Source organism: Jaculus jaculus, chromosome 6, assembly GCF_020740685.1.
Source record: "Jaculus jaculus isolate mJacJac1 chromosome 6, mJacJac1.mat.Y.cur, whole genome shotgun sequence".
Classification (NCBI taxonomy): domain Eukaryota; kingdom Metazoa; phylum Chordata; class Mammalia; order Rodentia; family Dipodidae; genus Jaculus; species Jaculus jaculus.
The window spans coordinates 24108316-24122724 of NC_059107.1; the positions used below are offsets into that span (position 1 = coordinate 24108316).

The 14409-nt window shown below is 47.1% G+C and overlaps 1 protein-coding gene across 10 annotated transcripts in view; it reads left to right on the forward strand.

Moving 5' to 3' along the window:
* Tenm2 (teneurin transmembrane protein 2) overlaps positions 1 to 11674 on the forward strand; it is a 1398763-nt gene extending 1387089 nt beyond the window's left edge. For all 10 annotated transcript variants that reach the window (XM_045152018.1, XM_004661036.2, XM_012949310.2 and 7 more), the window contains 2 exons: positions 7793 to 7923; positions 9453 to 11674. In XM_045152018.1, coding sequence (XP_045007953.1) covers positions 7793 to 7923; positions 9453 to 10214 — 893 coding nt within the window. In that variant the 3' untranslated portion in view covers positions 10215 to 11674. The remainder of the gene's footprint in view (positions 1 to 7792; positions 7924 to 9452) is intronic.
* The last annotated feature ends 2735 nt before the right edge of the window (positions 11675 to 14409 follow it).

Genomic DNA, 14409 nt, shown 5'->3' on the forward strand with positions numbered 1-14409 from the left:
AACAGTAAATAAGATACACACATCTCTCTCTCTCTTTCTCTCCCTCTCTCTCTCTCTCTCTCTCTCTCTCTCTCTCTCCATGTGTGTGTGTGTAGACTGACTGGTATCTGGAGATATGGTATAATATAGACAGGCCTGTGTCAAAATGGGCCTGAGAAAGGAATGGATTCTAAATTGACTCGAGTCTGAATGAAGACTTTAAAGAAGTCAGAAGGAGAACCAGAACCAGAGAGATGGCTCAGTGGCTGAGATGCTTGCCTGCAAAGTCTAATGACCTGAGTTCAATTCCCCAGTACCCACGTAAAGCCAGATGCACCAAGTGATGCATGCATCTAGAGTTCATTTGCAGTGGCTGGAGGCCCTGGTACACCCATTCTCTCTATCTCTCTTCTATCTGTCTGCTTGCAAAGAAATAAATAAAAATATGGTGGGGGTGTCATAAGGAGGGCTGGAGAGATTGCTGAGTAGTTAAGGTACTTGCCTGCAAAGCCTAAGGACCCAGGTTCAGTTCCCCAGTGGCCATGCAAAGCCAGATGCACAAGGTAGCGCATGTGTCTGGAGGTCATTCATTTATAGTGGCTAGAAGCCCTGGTGCACCCATTCTATCTGTTTAGCTCTCTCTGTCTCTCTCACTCTCTCAAATAAATTAATTAATTAAAATATTTTTGAAAAATCAGAAGCCAGGCATGGTATCACATGCCTTTAATCTTAGTACTCAGGAGTCAGAGGTAGGAGGATAGCCATGAGTTCAAGGCCACCCTGAGACGACATAGTGAGTTCCAGGTCAGCCTGGGCTAGAGAAAAACCCTACCTTGAAAAATCAAAAAGGGTTTTTTGTTGTTGTTGTTGTTCATATTTATTTATTTATTTGAGAGTGACAGGGAGAGGAAGAGAAAGAGACAGATAGAGAGAGAATAGGCGCGCCCGGGCTTCCAGCCACTGCAAACGAACTCTAGTCGCGTGCGCCCCCTTATGCATCTGGCTAATGTGGGTCCTGGGGAATCGAGCCTCAAACCAGGGTCCTTAGGCTCTACAGGCAAGCACTTAACCACTAAGCCATCTCTCCAGCCCATCAAAGAGATTTTTTTTAATTTAAAAAAAAAAGTCAGAAGGGCACAGGAAGCTTAGAGAGGGATGTGGAAGGAGGAGCTGTGGGGGGAGAGAGACTCTACTTCACCAGGGTTAACAAGAACTTGGTGAGTGGAGGTTCCCTTTCCACCCAGCCAGCCCTGCATCCATTCATCCACCCATGCATTGACTCACCCATTTTTCCATCCATCCCTCCACCCATCCACCCATCTATTTGTCCATCACTCCATCTATTGTAGACAGTTCCACATTGCTGGGACCAGATATAGTTAACTGGAGGAAGGGGTTTATTTCAAGCTCACAGATCCGGGGCAGGGAGGGGATGTTCCATCAGTGACAGAAGAAGCTGCTTCCATACATTCAAGCAGAAGAAACAACCAAACAGCCAGCAAACACCAAAGGCCATTAAGCACAAAATCTGGCAGCAAGCAGGACCCCCAGAGCTCAGGCTGCTTTGCATACCTTTGGGTTGAAATTCAGACCTGCCCCAAAACAGACTTTCGGGATGGACCCCAGGATCCGTAGCCAGTGACACCTCCTCCAGTCAGGCAGCTAGAGACCTAAGTTATAGGCTTTAATTAACCACCTGAGTTGGGCTGGAGAGATGGTTTAGCAGTTAAGGTACTAGCCTGAAAAGCCAAAGGACCTCAGTTTGATTCCCCAGGGACCACGTAAACCAGATGCAAAATGTGATGCATGCATCTGGAGTTCACTTTCAGTGGCTAGAAGCCTTGGGGCACCAATTCATTCTCTTTCTCTCTCTTTCTCTCTCCCTCACCCCCCCCATCCCTCTCTCAAACAAATAAAAATTAAATTAAATTTAAAAAACACCTGAGTCTATGGGGGACACACATTCACATTCAAATCACCGCACCATCCGTCTATCCCTCCAGCCAGCCAGCCACCAAAATTTTTGGAGTATCTTGCTTATAGTAGACATAAGAGATGCAGTCACCGGGTCGGTCATGCCTATAATCCCATCGCTTGGGAGATTAAAGTAGGAGGTAGCTCAAGAACAGCCTGGGCTTCAGAGTGAGTTCCAGGTCAGCCTGGACTACAGTGAGATCCTGCTTCAAAAACACAGAGAGTGTTGTTGCTGGAGGGATGGCTCAGCACTTAAGGTGCTTGCCTGCAAAGCCTAACGATCTGGGTTTGGATCTACTCATGTGAAGCCAGACGTACAAAATGGCACATGTGTCTGGAGGCCCTGGTGTGTCCATTCTCTCTGTCTCTCTCTCTCTCTCTTCTTGCAAATTAATAAATAAATAAATTTTTAATGGAGGAAGGGGAGAGAAAGAGAGATAGGAGCAAGAGTAAGTCCCATACTTCAGAAAATAAGCAAAGACATCAAGGTATATAGGTATACAGATGGATCCAAAGAGATTGAGATATCCAGCTTCCAGCAAGCAGGCTACAACCATCTCAGCTGGCCATGCATTCTACTGAAGAGCACCAAGGGAGACCAGGGCTGCCAGAGTTCCAGGAAGCCCACAGATCTTGTCATGATCAGGGAGGCATCTACTCTCAGGTGACCAGGGTGGTCACTTTTACACCTCACAAAGCAAGAAAGGAATGAAGACAGCGCTGTCCTTGCTGTGTCGTCCTGCAGTCACAGGAGATGACCTGCAGTGACCTGTGGTGCCTCGCCATCAGGTTTCGCCCCTTTGGGAGTTGAACCCAGCATTCCCACGCAAACAAAGCAGTTGGGACCATCTGATCCCAAGGCCTAAACTATGCTGGTTCCTCCCCAGGAGCCTTTCCATGGTGTCCTTCCCCATGGCTTGGCAGAATTTTGTCCCCCAACTCACCACAATTTCAAATGAAATACTTCTCAGGAACGTGCACACAGTTAAGTGCTAGGAAGAAAGATGAAACAGGACAAGGGGGCCAGGCGTGGTGGCGCACGCCTTTAATCCCAGCACTAGGGAGGCAGAGGGAGGAGGATCGCCATGAGTTCGAGGCCACCCTGAGACTACATAGTGAATTACAGGATTCCAGGTCAGCCTGAGCTACAGTGAAATCCTACCTCAAAAAAAAAAAAAAAAACAAGACAAGGGACACTCTCAGAAGTGTGTCACAGGTGGTAATTGTGAAGAGACCTTTATGAGCTGGAAGACAGAGAAGACTGGAGTTCTAGGGAGAAGAAACCTGGGGAACCAGGAAGCAAAGTATTCTAGTCTTCTCCCTATCCCAGGGAGTGAATCCTGCCCCATCCAAACATACTTCCCAGTGCCCTGCTTGGCGCTGGACCCCTCAGGAATGAATCTGCCAATGGCGAATGAAGGAAAGCCCACAGAGTGGCTGCCCAGACACCTGTGGCTGCCAAGACCCAAATGAAACCATTCAGAAGACAGTCAATCTCACTGAGACCCTCGGCCACATTCCTGCTTCCCTTGGGTGGGGGGAAGGATAGAAAGAAAGAAAAATGAAATTAGCAAGCTGTTCTGAATAGCAAGATGGGCTTTCCTCATCCTGGGCCTTCATGGAGACTTGATAAATGGGATTCAAATCAATTTGAACGAAGTCCAACCAAATTGAATCCAGAAGCCATTAGAGAGTCTACGCTGAAGGGCGCTGTCACAGAAGTGCGGCACAGGGCCAGCATCTGCATGGGTGGCCGGGGAAGGAAGCTGGGGAGGAAGGAGCCAGGTCACGCAGGGCCCACACCTGCAGCCACCTGCTCCCATGAGCCGGTCCTTGGAAAGCAGGTCTGAACTGAGAACTCCAAGTCATTCTCTCCTGTTCAAACACTGGCTTGCCTGCAAACCCTACCAAAACCGGCTTTAATTTTCCACTTAGTAGACTGGCAGAGTGGTTGAACTTCCTGCTCCCAACTGAAGCAGAAGAGGTAATTAAGATGTGGTCAGGAGGAACGCGCGCGCGGGCACCCAAAAGTATCATCACCATTTGGAAGCTGGTCTAAGAATGTAAGTGGCAGCTGAAACAGAAAGAGGCTCCGTGTCCACCCAAGAACACTGGGGCACAGAAAAGCGGCACACTGGGAGAATGGGGTGGGTGCCCAGGACCCACCCAGGGAGGAGGGCAAGAACTGGCTCCATTCCAAAGCGGCCCTCTTTTTTTTTTTTTTTTCCTTTTTAAAAGGGTTACAGTTTTCTTAATATTTATGTATTTATTTGAAAGAGTGAGAGAAAGGCAGATAGAGTAAGAGAGAATAGGTGTGCCGGAGCCTTGAGCCTCTGCAAACGAACTCCAGACACATATGCCAACCACTTTGTATATCTGGATCCTGGGGAATTGAACTCAGGTCCTTGGGCTTTACAAGCAAGCACCTTAACTGCTGAGCTGTCTCTTCAGCTCCAAGCCCTCTTTTTTTTTTTTTTTTCCAAGGTAGGGTCTCATCCTAGCTCAGGCTGACCTGAAATTCACTCTGTAGTCTCAGGGTGGCCTCGAACTCATGGTAATCCTCCTACCTCTGCCTCCAAGTACTGGGATTAAAGGCGTGTGCCACAACATCAGGCTGAGCCTTCTTTTCAACAGCTATATTTCTTTATTCACCTACTAGAGAGAGAGAATGAGCATGCTAGAGCCTCTCGCCTCTGCAAACAAACTCCAGATGCACAGTCCACGTTGTACATTTGGCTTTATGTGGGTACTAAGGAATCAAACCCGGCTGTCAGGGTTTGCAAGCAAGCACCTTTAACCACTGAGAAATCTCTCTGGCCCTTTTACAGTTATTTCTATAGGACGATTGCTATCCCTGTGATGGAAAGGTACTAGAGAGAAGAAAGGGTATGAAAGATAGACATGAACCCCCTTACCCTTTCCAAGGAAACTGCTCAGCCTTCACCCAGCCCTAGGTACTACATAACCCTCCCATGCATCCCTCGGAAATCAAAACCTGAACACAGCTCCAAATGCTAATTCTGGCCTCTCCATTTTCTTGCTGTGTGATTTGCCCAGGTGTCTTAGCCTTTCTGAGCCTTGGGGGTTCTTTTTGTTTGTTTATTTGTTTGGGATTTTGGGGGGTTTTTTTGTTTGTTTGTTTTTTCAAGGTAGGGTCTCACTGTGGCCCAGGCTGACCTAGAATTCACTATGTCGTCTCGAACTCACGGTGATCCTCTTACCTCTGCCTCCCAAGTGCTGGGATTAAAGGCGTGTGCCACCACGTCCAGCTGGTAATAATTACACTCATCTCGTAGAGTTGTGAAAACAAAATGAATCAGGCCAGCCGAGAGTGAGGGCTAATCACACGCTCACTATCGAGAGAAGATGCAGATGTAGGGATAGCGGCTCAGTGAGGAGCAAAGACACCACGTTGGGGTGCCGCTCTGGGGAGAAGCTGCCACATAGGCCTTGAGATCTGCTCTGGTGGACTTGCTCTAGAAACCGCAAACTCCATACTCCATTTGAGTCCAGTGAACCTCCTGGAGATAGCCATGGGGAACGGCGTTCTCTCCTACTCCTTGTCCCCTGCCAAAAGTGAGATTTGTGCACTGATATTTCTGTAAATGAAGAAAAGGCACAGCCCCTCCTTGCCCCATCCTCTTCTCTGCTCACACTTAACACCTGGCGGTGCCGCAGGACAGCTTTCAGAGTGCGCGGGGCTGGCAGCGTGGTCCTGCGCAGTGAAGGGCATGAGAAGGCAGTCGTGAGCTGTTAGGAGCACCCTGTCACCAGTGCCCGCCTCATCAGCTGCCTCTGAAACACCCTGTTTAGAGGCCCCAACACCTGTCACATTTGGCCGCCACTCCCCGTGGACAAAAAGTGTTTTCCTTGTCCACAGGGCTTCTTGGGAATGGAGGATAAGATGAGCAGCTTGAATAGAAGTGGTGGAACAGATAAATGTATAAAAACAAAGCCAAATCCAGCTCCAGAGCAGAGCCAGCTGCACTCACGTGTGTAAGCGTGGGGAGAACGAAGGCAGGAGTATTGTAGGGGGCAGCCTGGGCTACACACCAAGACCCTTTCTCAAAAATGAGGGAGTGGGCTATAGAGATGTCTCAGCGGTCAAGGCACTTGCCTGCAAAGCCTAAGGATCCAAGTTTGATTCCCCAGTACGCACATAATGCCAGATGCACAAGGTGGCACATGCATCTGGAGTTTGTTTGCAGTGGCTGGAGGCCCTGGTGTGCGTGCTTACTCTCTCTCTCTTTCTCTCTCTCCTAAATAAATATTTTTTTAATGATTGGGGAAAGAACTTCAGAAGAAGAAAAGGAAACAAGAGGGAAGGAAGAAAAGAAAAGAACAGAAAATAGGTAGATTACAAAAGTATTCCTATTCAAGGGAGTGCTCATTGGAAACCCAGGTCTCCAAGGCAGGGCATATTAACATTCTACCCTCCTCAGGGGCCAGAGCCTCGGCTACAGAGGGAGCTCCCGAAGGAGAAAGACAGTGGTGGGATAAAAACTGAACTTACTTCTCTTGGGATTCCCAGTAAGTCCTGCCAATCCCTGGTGAAAGAAGAACAGGGTTTTTATGGTGTACAGAGGAAGTCTCCACCAAGACCCATGGGAGAGTTAGTCCCTTCTGATGGTCTGAATTCTACTTTTACTCAACTCCACTGGCATGCAGTAAACACCCCATTAGCACTTATGGAAGATATCTTCTCAATGCTGGGTCTTTATTTTGGCTAGGTTTGATTTCCCCGGTGCCCAAATGGGCCAGAAGCACAAGGTGGTGCATACATCTGAAGTTCATTTGCAGTGGCCAGAGACCTTGCCATGCCCATTCTATCTGCCTCTGTCTCTCTGTCTTTCAAATAAAGTTAAAAAAAAAAAAATTTAATCACGTAAGGGACTGGAGAGATGGCTTAGCAGTTAAGGTGTTTGCCTGTGAAGCCAAAGGACCCAGGTTCAATTCCCCAGGACCCATGTAAGCCAGATGCACAAGGGGCACATGCATCTGGAGTTCGTTTGCAGGCCCTGGAGCACCCATTCTCTCCTCCCCCCATCTCTCTTATCTCTCCCTCACTCTCTGCTTGCAAATAAATAAATGAAAATTAAAAATATTTTTTAAAAATCATGTAAAATCAAAAGCACAAAGTGGTGCACTACATCTCAGGTTCGCTCACAGTGGCAAGAGATCCTCTGGCATACCTATACACACTCTCTCTCTCTCTTTCTTATCAAATAAGTAAATATTTTTTTAAAGAATCTCTGGATCTAGGGGCTGGAGAGATGGCTTAGCAGTTAAGACGTTTGCCTGCAAAGCCAAAGGATCCTGGTTCGACTCTCCAGGACCCACATAAGTCAGATGCACAAGGGGGCATATGCATCTGGAGTTCATTTGCAGTGGCTGGAGGCCCTGGTGTGCCCATATTCTCATTCTCTCTCTCTCTCTCTCTCTCTCTCAAATAAATAAATAAATAAAATTTATTTTTTAAAAAAGAATCTCTGGAGCTGAAGAGATAGCTCAGTAGTTAAAGGCACTTGCTTGCAAAACCTGCCAGCCAGAGTTCAATTCCCCACATAAATCCAGGTACACAGCATGGTCCATGTGTCTGGAATTCATTTGCACTGGTAAGAGGCTCTGATGTACTAATTCTTTCCCTCCTTGCCTTCTCTCAAATAAATAAATAAAAATAGTGAAAGAGTCTCTGTCCTGGCCCAGAAGAGTCACCAGGTCTTACCTTCTTATTCTTTTGGACCCCAGCAATCCATTTTATTTCATTCTCCTGTCAAGATCTGCTGTGGATTTCTGCCCACCATGATTTCAGAAGTCTTTATTTCTGTTTCCCTCGTAGATGTGAAAAGCTGGCTTGTGATGTTTGGATTTCAGCTTAGCAACATAATTCCTGGCTTCCCGAGAGCCAAAATGTATTTCGTGCCTCCTCCCTATGAATTGTCAGAGAGTCAAGCAAGTGAGAATGGACAGGTAAGCAAAGGTTCTTGCCAAGAGCCCAAACAGCTGTCCTCGTTCCCTTTCACAAACACCGCTGTCTGGGAGCCAAGGGCCTATCAGGAAAGGGACCATTGAGGCTGGGTATAAAAGGTATGTAGGAACACTGGGACTTCCTAAGAGAGCAAATGCCACTTCTGCCCTATCTAGTAAGACCCATATTTCTTCCCAACCTCGATGATTACCTTAATTGTGGTATCATTATCTGTTCAGTGTATACCCTCGGGTCACACTTTGATTAACAACAGCACAGAGAAATCTAACGGCAACCTGCCATCTGCCTGCTGTAAGATCATAACCCTTTCAGCTTTTATGGGATGTAATAAAACTGTGGTTTGCAGTTTCTGTCCCATTAAAGAACATTTTTATGCCCCACATAAAACCTCAGCACTTTATGACCCAAATGCATACAGATTGAGTTTGCAGAACATAATTTGTGCCTGGGTCTTTCTGTGATGACCGAAGGGTGGTCAGTTTCAATTTGGGTGCAGCTGAGACCTAGGCCATAAGCAGATGGGAGGCGCGGGAACTGCATTCAGCTAAGCCCGCTCCAGGGCCAGGGCTCAGCCCTGTAAAAGTCTGGAAGGTCTCAGCTGCTCTGAATAATTGTCCAGATTGTGTAACTAGAGAGAGGCAAGGAGGAGCTGCCGGGTAATTGAGAACCGCATTCTCTCCATCCTGCCCCTCGGGGCCCACTCCATGAATGAATAGCCATCATTTCTCTCATTTATCTAAGTGCCCGTTACCTCCCAAACACAGCCTCTTCCATTATCCCGTCCTGTCCCCCAACCACCAATTGAGACAAGTTGTCATTTGTGAGTAGAGAACTCAAGGCCAAGGAGATAATGGCAATTCCGTTCCTCTGCAGAACCAGGGCTGGGATCCAAACGATGGACTCAAAGGCCGGGAGGGGGAGGGGAATGCATATTCCCTCTGGCCCTCAAAGCCTGGCTCTCTTAGCCAAGCGCTTCTCAGATATGAATATGCACACCAAGCACCTAGAGTGGCTGGCCTCAGCTCAGGAGCCAGAGATTTCCAGCAGGGCCGTCCCCAGTGGGCCCCCTGCTGGTGGCTGCGCTTTGAGTGGCAAGGTTTTAACCCAAGGAAAGGAAAGCGTATCCGGGACACTGACTTCGGAGAAAGGCAGGTTAAAGCAGTAGGGTTCCCAGCGGTGCAGACAGGCACCTGAGCCCCTTGGTCGGGACAACCCCGAGTCTTGACATACGTGAAATACCAAGAAGGCGGAAGCTTCTGTGCTGCAGCCAGGGAGACGCAGACTCGGGTGAGGCGGGGAACCGACTTGACTGTCCTTTCGTGGGTGGCACAGTTACAAGATGGACAGTACACCGGGCACCAGTCTGCCTGCCCTAGTTCTCAAAAGTAGGGCTGGGCTAACCCATGTGTGTCCTTAGCTGGAGTATCTAAGGCATTCCTCTTTGTGGCTCTTGCTTAATGAACTGCCCAGCCAAACTGCTCAGCTTTCTGTGTTGTTTTGTTGCCCACAGCTCATTACGGGCATCCAGCAGACGACCGAGAGGCACAATCAGGCTTTCCTGGCCCTGGAAGGACAGGTTATCTCTAAAAAACTCCATGCCAGCATCCGAGAGAAAGCAGGCCACTGGTTTGCGACCACCACACCCATCATCGGCAAAGGTATCATGTTCGCCATCAAAGAAGGACGGGTGACCACGGGTGTGTCCAGTATCGCCAGTGAGGACAGCCGCAAGGTGGCCTCCGTGCTGAACAACGCCTATTACCTGGACAAGATGCACTACAGCATCGAGGGCAAGGACACGCACTACTTTGTGAAGATCGGGGCAGCTGACGGCGACCTGGTCACGCTGGGCACCACCATCGGCCGCAAGGTGCTGGAGAGCGGGGTGAACGTGACCGTGTCCCAGCCCACGCTGCTGGTCAACGGCAGGACTCGAAGGTTCACCAACATTGAGTTCCAGTACTCCACGCTGCTGCTCAGCATCCGCTACGGTCTCACCCCCGACACGCTGGATGAAGAGAAGGCCCGCGTCCTGGACCAGGCCAGACAGAGAGCCCTGGGCACCGCCTGGGCCAAGGAGCAGCAGAAAGCCAGAGACGGCAGAGAAGGGAGCCGGCTGTGGACTGAGGGAGAGAAGCAGCAGCTGCTGAGCACGGGACGGGTGCAAGGTTACGAGGGCTATTACGTGCTGCCCGTGGAGCAATACCCCGAGCTCGCGGACAGTAGCAGCAACATCCAGTTCTTAAGACAGAATGAGATGGGAAAGAGGTAACAAAATAACCTCCTGCCATCCCTTCTCTGGGGGGCTCAGCAGGGTTAACTGTGATCTCCTCTCCTAAGGAGACGAAGACCTAACAGGGGCACTGAGGCTGGGCTGCTTTAGGATAACCAAGTGGCAAGAAAAGCTCACATTTTTTGAGTTCAAATGCTACTGTCCGAGCGCAAAGTCCCTCATCCTGAAGTAGACTAGAGCCTGGCCACAAATTCTGAGGAAAACAAAAACAAAAACAAAAAACAAAAAACAAAAAACAAAAACAAACAAAAAAAAAGCAAAGGACACACGAATGAACAAACACACAAAAATCTTCCAAGTTCCCCTAAAATATGACCCACTTGTTCTGGGTCTAATGCAGAAAAGAGACACAAAAATACCTGAGTGAAAAAGAACAGAGAACCAACCCGCAAAGTACAAACAAATAAACAACAACAACAACAAAATCGCAAACACAGCTACCGGCCGTCCAACACGAGAAAGAAGCTGAAGACAGAAGGCCTCACATCCTAATACCTCACTCATTCACACGTGAGCAACCCGGGAGACGTTCACAAGGGCCGGCGTCGCGGGCCAGCTGGGGACCGCTCAGACTCCTTGGTGGTCAGACACTTCCGACGTTTTCATTTCAGCAAATACAGGTGCATTTCAAACACGACTTTGGGGCGGATTTGCGTGTGTGTGTGGCGCCTGGGGAGGGGGGAGGGGCATCAAAGTGGAGGAGTGAGCACCGGAAATGCTTTTTAAAGAAAAAGAAAAACGCAAGGAAAAAAAAAAAAAATCCAAGAAATTAATATCAAAAGTCAAAGCAAAACGATACCGTCCAGCACTTAACTCTCAGGTCTCCACTTAGTCCGGCCTGAGCTAATTTATTTGTGAGCGCAGAAGTGTAAAATTTAATTCAAAATGGTGGCTATACTCACTACACATAAATCTCATTTCTCTTTTGTCTTTGGAGATTCCATTGTGGACAGTAATACGCAGTTACAGGGTGTAGTCTGTTTAGATTCCGTAGTTCGTGGGTATCAGTTACGGTAGAGGTTCGGCATTGTGAGACTCTGTTGCTAACGGGTACCACTTCCGATCGCCCTGTACATACATACGCCGTAAGGCACAATCACTGTTTCAGACTTAAAATTATTAGTGTGTTTGTTTGGTCCAGAAACTGAGACAATCACATGACAGTCACCACGAGGAGAGAAAATAAAAAAATAAAATAAAATAAAAAATAAAAACAAAAAAATTTTAAAAAGTTAAAAAAAAACATAAAAACAAAAAAAAAGTCTAATAAGAACTTTGGTACAGGAACTTTTTTGTAATATACATGTATGAATTGTTCATCGAGTTTTTATATTAATTTTAATTTGCTGCTAAGCAAAGACTAGGGACAGGCAAAGATAATTTATGGCAAAGTGTTTAAATTGTTTATACATAAATAAAGTCTCTAAAACTCCTGTGGACATTAGTCTTCTGTCAAAATGCTTTAAGATAGGACAATGGGGGGGGGATGGAGGAAAGAGACACTGCTGAGATGCCTAATTAGCCCAGGTTTGAGCAGCCTTTATCCCAAAAGCTTGGACCCAAAAGTGTTGGGGATTTTTTAAACTTTTATGAATTTATTTTGTGTGTGTGTGTGTGTGTGTGTGTGTGTGTGTGTGTGTTTATGGGGACACCAGGTACTCGCCACTGCAAACAAACCCCAGAAGCTGGTGTCACTTTTTCAAAATATTTTTATTTGTATGAGAGAAAGAAAGAAAGCATGAGTGTACCAGGGTGTCCTGTCGCTGCAAATGAACAGACTCCAAGGGCATTCACCACTTTGTGCATTTGGCTTTGCGTGGGTACTGGGGAATTGAACCTGGACTATCAGGCTTTAAAAGCAGGTCCTTCAAGCACTGAATCTGTCCAGCTCCGGTGCACCCTTTTAAAAATTTTATTTATTTATTTATTTCATTAGTGAGAGAGGAAGAGAATGGGTGCGCCAGGGCCTCTAGCCACTGCAAATGAGCTCCGGAAGCATGTGCCACCTTGTGCATCTGGCTTGCATGGGTTCTGGGGAGTCAAACCGAGGTCCTTGGGCTTCACAGGCAAGCACCTTAACTGCTAAGCTATCTCTCCAGCCCTGGTGCCATTTTTTGCATCAGGCTTTACATGAGTAGTTGGAGAATTGAATCCAGCCAACAGGATTTACAAGCAAGTACCTTTAATCACTAGGCAATCTCTCCAACCCTGAAATTTTGGGGACTTGGGGAGTTTTTCAGATCTGGGGACAATCATATACAAATAGTGACCTAAGTATAACATTCCTTCATATTTTATATACACCTTGTCATTCACCAAGACTGAAAGTCATTTCACACAGTAGTTTTTTATTTATTTGCAAGCAGATAAAGAGAGACAGACAGAATGGATGCTCCAGGGCCTCAAGCCGCTGCAAACAAACTGCAGGTGCATGTGCCACTTTGTGCATCTGGCTATACCTGGATACTGGGGAATAGAACCCAGGGCGTTAGGTTTTGCAGACAGGCACCTTAACTGCTGAGCTCTTCCTCCAGCCCTACACAGCCTGGAACATAATTTCACAGTGTGAATATTTTTGTTTTTACTTGTGTCCTCGGGTCTGGGCCCCAAAACTTCAGATTCTGGATTTGCAGATTAGAGGTACTCAACTGTACTTGGAATATTTGGAGTAGCTCTGTTTAAAAATTTATTTTTATTATCATTTTTAAATATTTCTGTTTATTTATTTGAAGGAAAGAAAGAGATGGGCCCACCACGACCTCTTCCCAGTGCAAACAAACTCAGACTTAGGTAGTCACTGGGGAACAAGCCAGGACCAAAAGACTTCTCATACAAGTGCCTTAACTAGTAAGCCATATCCCAGCCTGGGAAGAGCGGTTTTCTTCTTCCTGTCCTTTTTCTTTCTTTCTTTTTTTGTTTTTTTGTAGTAGGATCTCACTATAGCTCAGGCTGCTGACCTGGAATTCAGTATGTAGTCTCAGGGTGGCCTCGAATTCAGGGCAGTCCTCCTACCTCTGTCTCCCAAGTGCATGCACCACCATGCCCAGGCTGAGCATTTATTTAATGATTTTTTTAAAATTTTTTATTAGCATTTTCTATGATTATAAAAAAATATCCCATGGTAATTCCCTCCCCCCACACACACTCTTTCCCCTTTGAAATTCCATTCTCCATCATATTACCTCCCGATCTCAATCACTGTAAATTTAATGATTTTTTTAAAATATTATTTATTTGAGAGACAGAGAGGATGGGTACACCAGGGCCTTCAGGGGCTGTAAACAAACTCCAGATGCATGCATCCACCTTGTGCATCTGGCTTATGTGGGTCCTGAGGAATCGAATCTGGATTCTTAAGCTTTGCAGGCAAAGGCCTTACCCGCTAAGCATCTCTCTGGCCCTGGAACGGCTTTTTTGTTTGTTTTTGTCTTTCGAGGTAGTGTTTCGCTGTAGCTCAGGCTGCCCTGGAATTCACTATGTAGTCTCAGGGTGGCCTCGAACTCATGGCGATCCTCCTACCCCTGCCTCCCAAGTTCTGGGATTAAAGGCGTGTGTCACCACACCCAGCTCTGGAAGAGCTTTTATTGGAGTACCTTAATGGTCTCCAAACTGCTTTAAATTTTTGGAGTCTCCACGTGCACCTACATCCCCCTCTGCTGGGCAGGGGCAGTGAGGACTGTCAGGTCTGTCCAACACGGGTGGACCCCTGCAGCCATCCTGGCCTCTCCTAACCACCACTTTCTAGTTCCAGGAGTCACTAACACGAAATCTACACCTCCTTGAAAGTTCGCACATGTGTGTTAGAGCGGCTGTGTGAGTCTGCATATTTTCCTCTACGTCGAATCAACTTACTCTAAAACTTGCATACTGTGAAAATCTTCATTTGTTTTTCTTATGTGAGTTTTTTTGTTTTGTTCTGTTCTGTTTTTTGAGGTAAGGTCTCGCTGTAGGGTCCAGACTGACATGGAATCCACTATGTTCTTTGAGGGTGGTCTCCAACTCCCAGCATCCCTCCTGCTTCTGCCTCCCAAGTGCTGGGATTAAAGGCATGCACCAGCACACCGAGCCCTGGAAGCTTTTTTTTAAAATATTTTTTATTGATTTGAAAGAGAGAGAGCATGGGCACACCAGAACTTCTTACCACTGCAAATAAACTCCAGATGCATGTGCCCAC